The sequence below is a fragment of the Mytilus galloprovincialis genome, chromosome 12 (genome assembly GCF_965363235.1).
Source record: "Mytilus galloprovincialis chromosome 12, xbMytGall1.hap1.1, whole genome shotgun sequence".
In the NCBI taxonomy this organism is placed as follows: domain Eukaryota; kingdom Metazoa; phylum Mollusca; class Bivalvia; order Mytilida; family Mytilidae; genus Mytilus; species Mytilus galloprovincialis.
The window spans coordinates 73950959-73964587 of NC_134849.1; the positions used below are offsets into that span (position 1 = coordinate 73950959).

Sequence of the window (13629 nt, forward strand, 5' to 3'; positions counted from 1 at the left end):
AAAGGGTCCAAAATTAAACTTAGTTTGATTTTAACAAAAATTGAATCCTTGGGGTTCTTTGATATGCTGAATCTAAAAATGTACTTAGATTTTTGATTATTGGCCCAGTTTTCAAGTTGGTCCAAATCGGGGTCCAAAATTAAACTTTGTTTGATTTCATCAAAAATTGAATAATTGGGGTTCTTTGATATGCCAAATCTAACTGTGTATGTAGATTCTTAATTTTTGGTCCCGTTTTAAAATTGGTCTACATTAAAGTCCAAAGGGTTAAAATTAAACTAAGTTTGATTTTAACAAAAATTGAATTCTTGGGCCTCTTTGATATGCTGAATCTAAACATGTACTTAGATTTTTGATTATGGGCCCAGTTTTCAAGTTGGTCCAAATCAGGATCCAAAATTATTATATTAAGTATTGTGCAATAGCAAGAAATTTTCAATTACACAGTATTCAGCAATAGCAAGAAATCTTCAATTGCACAGTATTGTGCAATAGCAAGAAATCTTCAATTGCACAGTATTGTGCAATAGCAAATATTTTCAATTGCACAGTATTGCACAATAGCAAGAAATATATAATTGCACAATATTGTGCAATAGCAAGAAATTCCAATTGGATTTCAATTGGAGTTATCTTTCTTTGTCCAGAATAGTAGTTGAATCAACTTAAATCATTGTTTTATACAATATACAATGTATATTCACTTTTACTACCAACTGATAGATTAAAACAATCTTTACCATTCAGTGATAGCAAGCACTTTTTTTTACATTTTAATATTTTATGATGTATTTAAATGAGTAGTTATTGTTGCAAACTTCATTAGAAATTTGAATTGAGATCAGTTTTGAAATAAGGGAAAGGGGGATGTGAAAAAAAAATTGGGGGGTCAATTTTTTTCATTTCAGATTTCATAAATAAAAAGAAAATTTCTTCAAACATTTTTTTGAGAGGATTAATATTCAACAGCATAGTGAATTGCTCAAAGGCAAACAAATTTTTTTAAGTTCATTAGACCACATTCATTCTGTGTCAGAAACCTATGCTGTGTCAACTATTTAATCACAATCCAAATTTAGAGCTGAATCCAGCTTGAATGTTGTGTCCATACTTGCCCCAACCGTTCAGGGTTCAACCTCTGCGGTCGTATAAAGCTGCGCCCTGCGGAGCATCTGGTTATAAGTTAAAAAGTTAAAGTTAAGATAAGTTGCATATCTATATAAGTTTGCTACAAATGTGTTTAAACTTTTGATTTTGCCATTTGATAAGGGACTTTTGGTTTTGAACTTTCCTTTGATTTTCGATATTTTTGTTATTTTACTTTCCGTGATCAGATTAAACTTAATAAAACTGAATATGGAAATTAATAATTTTTTTGAAATCACAGTTACAATATAAATAATAACATTAAAGTTACCAATATTACTGAAACTTTTGCATATTTTACATGTTTAAGTTTGTGTTTAAGTCAGTTTCAACTTGTTAAAGGGAACCACTTTGGATAAGACGATGGCATTTGGAATGCAGTTCTGTCACTGTCCATTGGCACATTGATTGGCTTTGCATAGATTACATATTAAATGTATGCCATTTTAATTTGAATATTTCCATTATACTATCAAAAAAACATAGTCAAGATATATCACTGTGTCCACATTTGCATAGATTACATGTTAAAGTTATGCCATTTTAATTTGAATATTTCCATTATACTATCAAAATAACATACAGTCGAGATATATCACTGTGTCCACATTTGTATGAAGGGAATCATTGGAAGGTGGTCTCTGGATCAAGGCTTTATGCTTATTGTAAGGCAAATGATCTTTTCATGGCAATTTTTATTTTCAGGTTTAAGTGATGATGCTTTAAAACAAAGACCAAGTGATATTGAACTATTACGTTTGTCAATCAAATGTCCATCAAACCAAATGTATCAATTAGTGACATATCTCGGAATGTATGAAAAATGGGATGATATCACATACAATTATAGAGAAAATATAGAGGTAGCAAAGTTTTTGATTTTATCAAAATGGAAAGAGATGAAAGTTGAGAGCAATTTCAAAGCATTGGCAGAAGCTCTGACAAACATGGATATATCAACTCATGTTTTGTGTCAAGTAAGTTTTTATAACAAATTTTTCAAGATTTTAAACTTTGAACAATCAAAACTGTTTAAAAAAAATTGAAACAACACGTTTTGTAATTTCTTACATCCGAAGCACTTTTCTGTATTTACCTTCATCAGGAACCCTCAAAACCAAACATTTGAAATCCGAAGATGTATAAGTACCGAAACCATAGAAGAGCTATATGTCAACAATACCTAAAATAAATAGCCATATAAAGATGTGTATATGGAAATTGTCGATTTTTTTCATTATCATGTCTCCTACTTACATTGCATGGATTGGAAGTTGTCATGCTTGATATATATAGACACTTTTCTGTTCTGCAAAACTTATGTCCTCTTGTATGCATTTTGTTATGCATTTTGTTATGCATTTTGTAATGCATTTTGTAATGCATTTTGTTATGCATTTTATATGTGTAGTAGTATAGTATGGTTGCTGTGTTAAAAACAATAAACAAACAATGAACATCACATCATTCATTCATGTTCAGGTTGTTCAAGTTATGAGTAACTGAACCTTCATGTTTATTCAAAGTTAAACTTGCTAACAGATGCTGGCAGAATAAATAGGAACCAACTACTTCACATTTATCCACATTAAGGAAGGGAGGATATTTAAAAAAAAGACAAATTCTGTGTTTGTGTATGACAGACCTGCCAACTATCCCGATTTTCGCGGTATCATCCCGATTTCTACCCCTCAACCCGAATCCCGATATCGGGATTGTAAAATTAGCCAAAATCCCGATTTTCAACAAATATACCCGAAAAAATTAATGATTACCAATTTTGAAGTTTTTCTGATCAATTTTAAGAAATCGATCATTTTACCTGGGGACATATTATGACAAGTTAATGACCCTACGCTAATCAACAGTCACAACAGGTGTCATAATTAATGGTTGTATGTAATCAGATTACCTAATGGGTCGTAACAATCCTCAAAATTAATTTGTATAAATTTGGTCAAACATCCTTTCAATTTTAATCAATTTATCATACAAGCACAATTTGCAACATTTGCTGTAGTTCCACAGCAAAATCATAATTAATTGAAAGATGAGAACTGTAAAGAACTCTCAATAAAACATCGTTTATCTTGAAATTTGTATAATTTTTGAAACCAGACATCGTGTGTCTGTTGATCTAAAATCGACGCCATTTTGTATACACTTCTACTGTGTTACTGTATAAGCCTCCGCAGGTAAGAGCACCTCTGAATACAAAGAAAGATAACTCAAATTTAATCCATTTTCTCATTGATACTGATATAAAGACCATGAGTAAGAATAAATCAAAATCTGTCTTCATCCTTCTTACTTTAAGCAATGTAGTTTTAGGTGTTTTGAGTCAAGGTTCATAGATGAGAAGGTCTTTGAAGGGGGGAAAGGGGGAGGTCTCTACTTTGAATCCTTTATTTTTAATGCCATTTTCTCTATTCCTCAGTTATTTTGTCAATTTTATAATTTAATCTTACAAGAATCATGCAAATAAAAGTAACAAAGGCCTACAAGCTCATCATTAGTATGCCAAAAGAAAAAAGAAGAGAACTTAGACTATTTTAGGAGAAAAAAACAATGCTCACAGAAAAGTCGCTAAAATTGTAACCCTTAAAAATCTTGTCGCGCGCTAAATCCCCCATGGAGATTTTCAAAAGTTGGCAGGTCTGGTATGATATTGGCCAGATACATGCAGATTAATTGTTCTTCTTTTCCCAAATTAAGTCCCGTAACGTGGAGACATTATTATGATATCCATGCTAAAGTATTCAAATTAAACCACTATCTGTGTAAGGATATGAGTACTTCCGTTTAGGCCGAGAAAAAAAAGATCGATGTTTCCGGTAACCCGACCGACCCTGTTTTTTTAGCCCCGACCCTAACTTTTTTATTGGATCTTCAAAAAAAAAAAAAAAAATTGTATCAACCGACCCCGTTTTTGACACAGGCTTCTGATAGATGATATAATATTTTTTCTCTCTTGCTTCTACTTGCATAGAAAGCCAGTAAAACATTTTATTAATGTCAAAAGGTATTCCAAATAGGTTAAAATCCAAGAAATTTGCACAGCAGGTGCTTCAAAAACATTGCAAATGGCACACTTCCGGTTTTTGAAACTAATTACGGATCCAGACTTGGAAAAACCATGATAATTTTCCGGATTTCATTTACGATGTCAAAAAAAAAAAAAAAAAAAAAAAAAAAAGAATTCCGACCTACCAACCCTATTTTTCAAAATGATGTTACCGGAAACACATATCTTTTTATACCCCCGCTTTAAAAAAGGGGGGGTATACTGTTTTACCTCTGTCTGTCCGTCCGTCCGTCAGTCCGTCCCATGAAACTTTCGTCACATTTTTCTCAGGAACTACACATCCACCCTTTCTGTAATTTGGTATCAACATTTATATATGTCAGCCATACCGTGTGATGCGTTTTCAGATTCATCACTTGACAACTTCCTGTTTACCGAACACTTGTATGATTTTACACATGATAGCCAAGTTGAAAATTTTCGTCACATTTTTCTCAGGAACTACAATACAAGGATTTCTGAAATTTGGTTTCAGGGTTTATCTAAGTCAGCTATACCGTGTGATGCGTTTTCAGATTGATCACTTGACAACTTCCTGTTTACCGAACACTTGTATGATTTTACACATGATAGCCAAGTTGAAAATTTTCGTCACATTTTTCTCAGGAACTACACATCCACCCTTTCTGTAATTTGGTATCAACATTTATATATGTCAGCCATACCGTGTGATGCGTTTTCAGATTCATCACTAGACAACTTCCTGTTTACCGAACACTTGTATGATTTTACACATGACAGCCAAGTTGAAAATTTCGTCACATTTTTCTCAGGAACTACAATACAAGGATTTCTGAAATTTGGTTTCAGGATTTATATAAGTCAGCTATACCGTGTGATGCGTTTTCAGATTCATCACTCGACAACTTCCTGTTTACCGAACACTTGCATATTTTTACACTATTAATATTATCCACTTGCGGCGGGGGTATCATCAGTGAGCAGTAGCTCGCAGTTTCACTTGTTTTTTTAGGCCTTATTGCTGCATGTGTTACCAAATAAATAATTATCTCCCTTATTGATTCAAGTTCTATATACCATTAAGGATATGACTACCTCAGTCCATTGTTAATTATCTCTCTTATTGATTCCAGTTCTATATACCATAAAGAATATGACTACTTCAGTCTATTGCTAATTATCTCCCTTATTAATTCTGGTTCTATATATCATAAAGGATATGACTACCTCAATCTATTGCTAATTATCTCCCCTTATTGATTCCAGTTCTATATACCATAAAGGATATGACTTCTTCAGTCTATTGCTAATTATTTCCCTTATTAATTCAGGTTCTATATATCATAAAGGATATGACTACCTCAATCTATTGCTAATTATCTCCCCTTATTGATTCCAGTTCTATATACCATAAAGGATATGACTTCTTCAGTCTATTGCTAATTATTTCCCTTATTAATTCAGGTTCTATATATCATAAAGGATATGACTACCTCAGTCTATTGCTAATTATCTCCCTTATTGATTCCAGTTCTATATACTATTAAGGATATGACTTCTTCAGTCTATTGTTAATTATCTCCCCTTATTGATTCCACTTCTAAATACCATAAAGGATATGACAACTTCAGTCTATTGCCAATTATCTCCCCTTATTGATTCCAGTTCTATATTATCATAAAGGATATGACTGCTTCAGTCTATTGCTAATTATCTCCCCTTGTTGATTCCAGTTAAATATACCATTAAAACCCTTAGACTGCTGCATTCATTTCTATTGTACTTTTGTGTATTGCTGAATAAAATTTTAATCACTGATGAAATAAACATGTTCACTTACAATTGCTGTATCTTTGTAAATATTGAATATTCATCGATAAAAGTTATCTAAAAAAGTATTGTTAGATTCTGTATTTTTTATTTATTTTATTTTTGTGTGAGTCTCTGGTAATTTTTTACCTGTACAGGTGCAAATAGAGGTAAACAAAGGTAAACTTTTTTTTTCATGTTTTATTAACGAATCCATCAATGTAAAAGTATCCATGACTTCAGAATTGAACCAATATACAAAAATCTCTTTAAAGAACTAGTTCCATTGTGTTTATCAAAAAAAAAAAAAGTTTCTTCTTGAACCAACAGCCTTTTTGATGCAAATATTTTCCGGTATTTTCCTCCGACTTTCACTGCGCCAACTTTTACTTCCATGTACAAATATATTTATACGACAAGTTCATTGTTATAGCTTTCATCAATAAATAATCTTGACAAACTTAAAGTTCTGATCTATCGATGTCAGTCAATATTGATTCACATTTGAAAGGCGAAATGATAAACATCGAAAATCATGTTTCATGTCATCCATTTTGGACAAGGTCTGGGAATCCCGGTGGTTCTCGCTTTAAAAGTCTTCTGTTCGCAGTTTTGATAGAATATTTCTATTTCCATCTATTATATCTTCTGTTCTCGTCCAAATCCTTTTTATGGGCCGCCGCTGTTAAATTGTTATCATTGAAATACTTGTTGGCCATTTCTCCAAATAATATCCGCCATTTTGTCACTTTTTTCATCAAAAATTTTCACTTTCGGTTTTATCGCTTATACCTGATTTAAAGTCAAGAGACACTCGAAAGAACGCAGACTTTTAACCAATCAGAATACATACAAGTCGAAACTGCCGCAATCTCATGAATATTGAATCCGCCCATTCCATGGTAACTGTGTAAACAAACGAGTTACGGAAAACGACTATAGTCGCGCGTAGCAGTAGCAGACTGCTTTATCGGAACGACAATAGTCGCGCGTAGCAGTCTAAGGGTTAAGGATATGACTACCTCAGTCTATTGCTAATTATCTCCCCTTATTAATTCGAGTTCTATATACCATAAAGGATATGACTACTTCAGTCTTTTGATAATTATCTCCCCTTATTGGTTCCAGTTCTATAATTATCTCCCCTTAGTGATTCCAGTTCTATAATTATCTCCCTTATTAATTCAAGTTCTATATACCATAAAGGATATGACTACTTCAGTCTATTGTTAATTATCTCCCCTTATTGATTCCAGTTCTATATACCATTAAGGATATGACTTCTTCAGTCTATTGCTATTTATCTCCCTTTATTGATTCCAGTTATATATACCATAAAAGATATGACTACCTCAGTCTATTGCTAATTATTTCCCCTCATTAATTCCAGTTCTATATACCATAAAGGATATGACTACTTCAGTCTATTGCTTATTATTTCCCTTTAATGATTCCAGTTATATATACCATAAAGGATATGACTACCTCAGTCAATTGCTAATTATCTACCCTTATTAATTCCGGTTCTATATATCATAAAGGATATGACTACCTCAATCTATTGCTAATTATCTCCCCTTATTGATTCCGGTTTTATATACCATAAAGGATATGACTTCTTCAGTTAATTGCTGATGATCTCCCTTATTGATTCCAGTTCTATATACCATAAAGGATATAACTACTTCAGTCTATTGCTGATGATCTCCCTTATTGATTCCAGTTCTATTTACCATAAGGAATATGACTGCTTTAGTCTATTTAAGAAATAATTCATGGAAGCCATAGATTTGTTGGAAATTTACACATGACCGGGGCCGTGATATTCGAATTTTATCCTGAGCGTTAGCGAGGGATAAAATTAACGAATATCACGGCCCAGGCCATGTGTAAATTTACAACAAATCTATGGCTTCCATGAATTATTTCGATTCTAATAGGACAAATACGATCATTAGAAAACTGAAGTGATGATGGGTATACGGTGTGTGTGGCTGTTCTATTTTACCCACTGTTCGATAAATGTAAAACAAATCTAATAAACATGCATGAATGATTTCTTAACTAACCGCTAGAAAAAAAATGTGATTACTTTGTTTACTTTTCAGTAAACCCAACATTTGCAATTTGAAATTTACATTTTTTATCGTAAGCTACCGTCAAATTCACTGTTGACATGTTGTAACCAAGGAGCCGCCATGTTGACTTGCTGAAATCAGTAAATGTGCGAATAATGCAATAGAACAGAAAACAAGCAACACCTACCTCAATACTTTATTTTAATGCAATTGTATCCGAGTTTAGAAGGTAAACGCAATAGAAAAACCTTCAGCTTTGACGTTTTCATTCGTATGACGTCATGTTTTGAAATGACGTTAATGCGCCAAAATCATTACTGGAATTTCGCGGAATTTTAATTTATATTGTTTTTGTAAATTTTTCCGTTCTCTAATGTGTAAATTCTTTTTGTTATGTGCGTCAGAATCAGAATAAATGTTCTATATGGTTTTATTCAATTGTAATTGTTAACACAGCGAAATCCACAACCGTTTACACATAGGTTACGATACATGTGGATTTACGTGGGAGGCATATTTAAACAGCCATTTGTGTACATCTTGGAGTCTGCGCTAAGTATAGATATATCGAGAATTTTATCACGGTGTTGTTTACAAAGCAAAAGAAGCACGTCATATTAGAATGCCAATTATCTCCCCTTATTGATTCCAGTTCTATATATCATAAAGGATATGACTACTTCAGTCTATTGCCAATTATCTCCCCTTATTGATTCCAGTTCTATATATCATAAAGGATATGACTACTTCAGTATATTGCCAATTATCTCCCCTTATTGATTCCAGTTCTATATATCATAAAGGATATGGCTGCTACAGTCTATTGCCAATTATCTCCCCTTATTGATTCCAGTTCTATATATCATTAAGGATATGACTACTTCAGTTTATTGATAATTATCTCCCTTATTAATTCTGGTTCTATATTTCTATGTACCATAAAGGATATGACTACTTCAGTCTATTGATAATTATCTCCCTTATTGATTCCAGTTCTATATACCATAAAGGATATAACTACTTCAGTCTATTGCTAATTATTTCCACTTTTTGATTCCAGTTCTATATATCATAAAGGATATGACTACTTCAGTCTATTGCCAATTATCTCCCCTTATTGATTCCAGTTCTATATATCATAAAGGATATGACTACTTCAGTCTATTGCCAATTATCTCCCCTTATTGATTCCAGTTCTATATATCATAAAGGATATGGCTGCTACAGTCTATTGCCAATTATCTCCCCTTATTGATTCCAGTTTTATATACTATTAAGGATATGACTTCTTCAGTCTATTGATAATTTTCTCTCTTATTGACTCCAGTTCTATATACCATAAAATATGACTTCTTCAGTCTATTGCAAATTGTCTCCCCTGATTGATTCCAGTTCTATATACCATAAAGGATATGACTACTTCAGTCTATTGCTGATGATCTCCCTTATTAATTCCGGTTCTATATACCATAAAAGATATGACTACCTCAATCTATTGCTAATTATCTCCCCTTATTGATACCGGTTCTATATACCATAAAGGATATGACTTCTTCAGTTTATTGCTGATGATCTCCCTTGTTGATTCCAGTTAAATATACCAAAAAGGATATGACTACTTTAGGCCTCAGAACACAATTATTCTTTCCCTTGGCTACAATGCATTTTTTAGTTAAAGTCAAAGTGAATTAAAAAATTTGCACCGCCACAAACATGAAATAAATTTAACTGCTTATAGACCATTATTATTCTAATAAAATATGCTTGTCCCAGGACAATCCATCAGTGCTTTTTCTTTTGAGGGCCCTATTAGCATGCCAATGGTAGGATTTGAATCTTGAATAAATGACGAAGGCTAATTTCTACCCTACTTTCAGTTTGGCCTAATCACTACTTTCACTTTCAACAATATTTTTTTTCCACATGTTTTACTTATTTCAATATATATGCAACTGATAGGACCACTTAAATAGTAAACATTTCAAAGAAAATAGTAGACAGATTACTTGGGAAGAAATACCCTATATAATAATTGGGAACTATATTCCTAGACCACGAACAAAGGGAATTAATTGTGATCTGAGGCCTTTAGTCTATTGCCAATTATCTCCCCTTATTGATTCCATTTCTATATACCATAAAGGATATAACTACTTCAGTCTATTGCTAATTATTTCCCCTTTTTGATTCCAGTTCTATATACCATAAAGGATATGACTGCTTCAGTCTATTGCCAATTATCTCCCTTATTGATTCCAGTTCTATATATCATAAAGGATATGACTACTTCAGTCTATTGCCAATTATTTCCCCTTATTGATTCCAGTTCTATATACCATAAAGGATATGACTGCTTCAGTCTATTGCCAATTATCTCCCCTTATTGATTCCAGTTCAATATATCATAAAGGATATGACTACTTCAGTATATTGCTAATTATCTCCCCTTTTTGATTCCAGTTCTATATACCATAAGAGATATGACTACTTGAGTCTATTGCTAATTATCTACCCTTGTTGATTCCTGTTATATATACCATAAAGGATAGGACTACTTCAGTTTATTGCTGCATGTGTGACCAAATAAAGAAGTAATATTATATACATATGAATGTATTTTACTATCAATTCACAAATTTAACAGGTTATTTTGGAAATATTAAATGTAATATACCTTTAATAGGTCAATTGTTTATTAAGCAGAATATGAAAAAAATGTATTACTTTATCTGCTGATATAAATGTGCAGTATTATTGTTTTAATGTCCTTATTTATGATTATTATTTGCAGGTTAAAAGAATAAAAGTTGTAGAAAGTGGTAAGTATATGTTCAAATCTATGACAAAACTATGACAAAAAACAAACAAAAGCAATCTGAAACCTAAGCAAAGTTCAACATATTGATACACATTACTTTTGAGACTAACTTTCTATGTACAATTCACCCCAAGGGTGACTGGGGTATAGAAATATGGTCGCTTGGTCTTCTCCCGACCGGCAGTAAAACGCTTGCTGAAGTGGGGCGTACGTTTGGCTGTGCGGGATGTATCAAGTTCGCAGTCACGTCCGTCAGAAGGGGACATTAAATCCGATGCCTCGTGTAAAGAGAGTGCCACGCTCTTTGCACGTTAAGAACCCTTGCAACAACTCTTTGAGGGGTCCGTAGGTGGCCTGTTGCAAGGAAAAATTTCTGTCCCTATCCAATATACCCTCATTTTCCAGTGGCAGTCCAAATTTCCCCGACCATCATCCTAGATGGCCTCTATTACAACAACCTACCTGTTGTATTTATTGTGAACTTGTTCTCCTCCTGAATATGCATGAAATATTTCCCACTGGACGTTAAGCAACCAACAATCAATCAATCTATGTACAATATATACAGATAACATGGTATCCTGAAAATATATGAGGGGCGATTTTATAGCGTTTCAGATAGAAAAATCAATGATTTAGGTCTTCTAAATATTTCATTAAAATCTCATAACAAGCTCAAACACATCAAACGAATGGATAACAAATGCCATATTCCTGACTTGGTACAAGCATGTTCTTATGTATAAAATGGTAGTTTAAATCTGGATTCAAGCTAGCTTAACCTCTCACTATGTTGTGTTGTTTGTACTATTATTTTTCATTTGTCTTTTTCTTTTTTGGCCATGCTGTTGTCGGTTTATTTTCGATCTATGAGTTTGAATGTCCCTCTGGTATCTCTCGCTCCTCCTTTATATGACAGTAGCTTCAATTTCCATTATATTAAAAACGATGTGTAAACAAAACAAACAAACATAATAGGTAAACATCATAATAGATAGACAGCAGGTGTGAAAACCTAAGATAATCAGCAGTATGATTTCTACAAATATGTTAAATTAACAAAATTATAAAATGACCCTGTATATGTATATTGCCCTTGAGGATATAAGTTATTATCACTTAAACTATATTCTTTATAGAACAAGATAAACTGTAAAAAATGATAAGCAAACAAAAGATATATATGTACAATACTTGGCTGTCATACTACTTCCAAAATTGTCAGTTGACTACTTTGAGGAGTGTCACTTTCCTGTCAATACTGAGGTTGTGAGTTGGAACCCTATACCTAGTATTTGCTTTTAACTCCAATCCATATCAACTTAAACTAGGATTGTAAGTTGTCATGCCAACAGTTGGTGGATCTCAGCATGCGCTCCAACTGCCTCTACCAATAAAAACTGACCATCAAAATCTAGTAAATAATGCTGAAAATTTTACCAGCATGACTGAAATTTCCAGTGTCAGACTCTTTTTTGAGAATGGAACCAATAAAAGACAATTTTTCAAACATTTCAGAAATTTGAAGAAGCTAACAGTTACTATTATATGATTATAAATGCTTTGTGTCTATTGTTTACGGAAGCTGGCTTGTCATGTTTTGGATTTTTCGTCAGAATTTCGGAATCCTCTGGTTTTATCCATTTGAATGCCTTGAAAAAATTTGCCTGGTGACCCCCATTTTTCTTTTTGTAAATCTTTTACATGTATAATGATAAGTCATCTGTAAAAGTCTTATAAAATTTTAATTATTTTTTAATAGTTTTTGAGAACTTAAACTTGTCAATGATTAAGCTATGGAAAGTCAAAATTCATATTTTCCCGCCAAAATTTCAATGGCTAATATATCGAAAACAAGCACAGTGACCTATATATTTTTTTTGCTTTTTGGATTCCTTTATTAGTCCCCTATCAATATAAACTAGTGTTTTGAAAAGTTAATTACTTTGAAACCGAGAAGCGAGCTCCCTTAAAATAGTTTTTGGTTTTGTTTTGTGCTTTGTACTGATCTCTCGAGTTATGTGTCATTTGTCATTTGATTTGTGACTGAATTATCAGTTAGTTCTTATATTGTGATGTTATCACTATTCAAGGGAGAGTTGAGGGCTCACTAACATGTTATCCTGTCACATTCTCTATATGCCTTACATAGGTCAATGGGTTTTTGTTAAAGTGTGAATAGTTGTGTCATTGGCAGTCATTACATATCTCCTTATCTAAACATCAAAGGAGAAATGTAAGTGTCATTCTCAGCAAATCAAGTTTCAAAAGTGACTACAACCATCAATCACCGCTTTTATATGAATACATTGTACATTTTTCCATTTGGAGTTCTTTTAGCTATTGACTTGAAAAAATATTCACAATTGTGTAAAACTGTTTACAGAACAAATACGTTTTGTTGTTGCATTCACTAATTTTTCTGGTAAGGGGTCCCTGAAGTTTTTGGCTTCCTGAAATTCACATGGAATACTATCTAATGACATCATTGTGTAACTATTATATATACTGATATTTCAGACATTACTTTAGAATAGACATGTTCACCATAAGCAGATACCGAAACCAAAAATAGTAGTGAGGTAAATGGATATTTTTTATAATTGTAATTAACTCAACCCTTTTACTTCATTATATTATTTGAAATATGAATACACAAGATGGAGAATTGCTTCAATTCATAAATTCACATGAATATACCAAAAAAGCAAAACTATTAGATACACTTATGC

General features: G+C 32.5%; 1 protein-coding gene across 1 annotated transcript in view; it reads left to right on the top strand.

Annotated features, from left to right (window-relative positions):
• Positions 1–13629, top strand: part of LOC143054826 (uncharacterized) — a 66753-nt gene that overhangs the window by 50036 nt on the left and 3088 nt on the right. Inside the window, exons 11-12 of the mRNA XM_076227877.1 lie at positions 1852–2123; positions 10871–10898. Coding sequence (XP_076083992.1) covers positions 1852–2123; positions 10871–10898 — 300 coding nt within the window. The remainder of the gene's footprint in view (positions 1–1851; positions 2124–10870; positions 10899–13629) is intronic.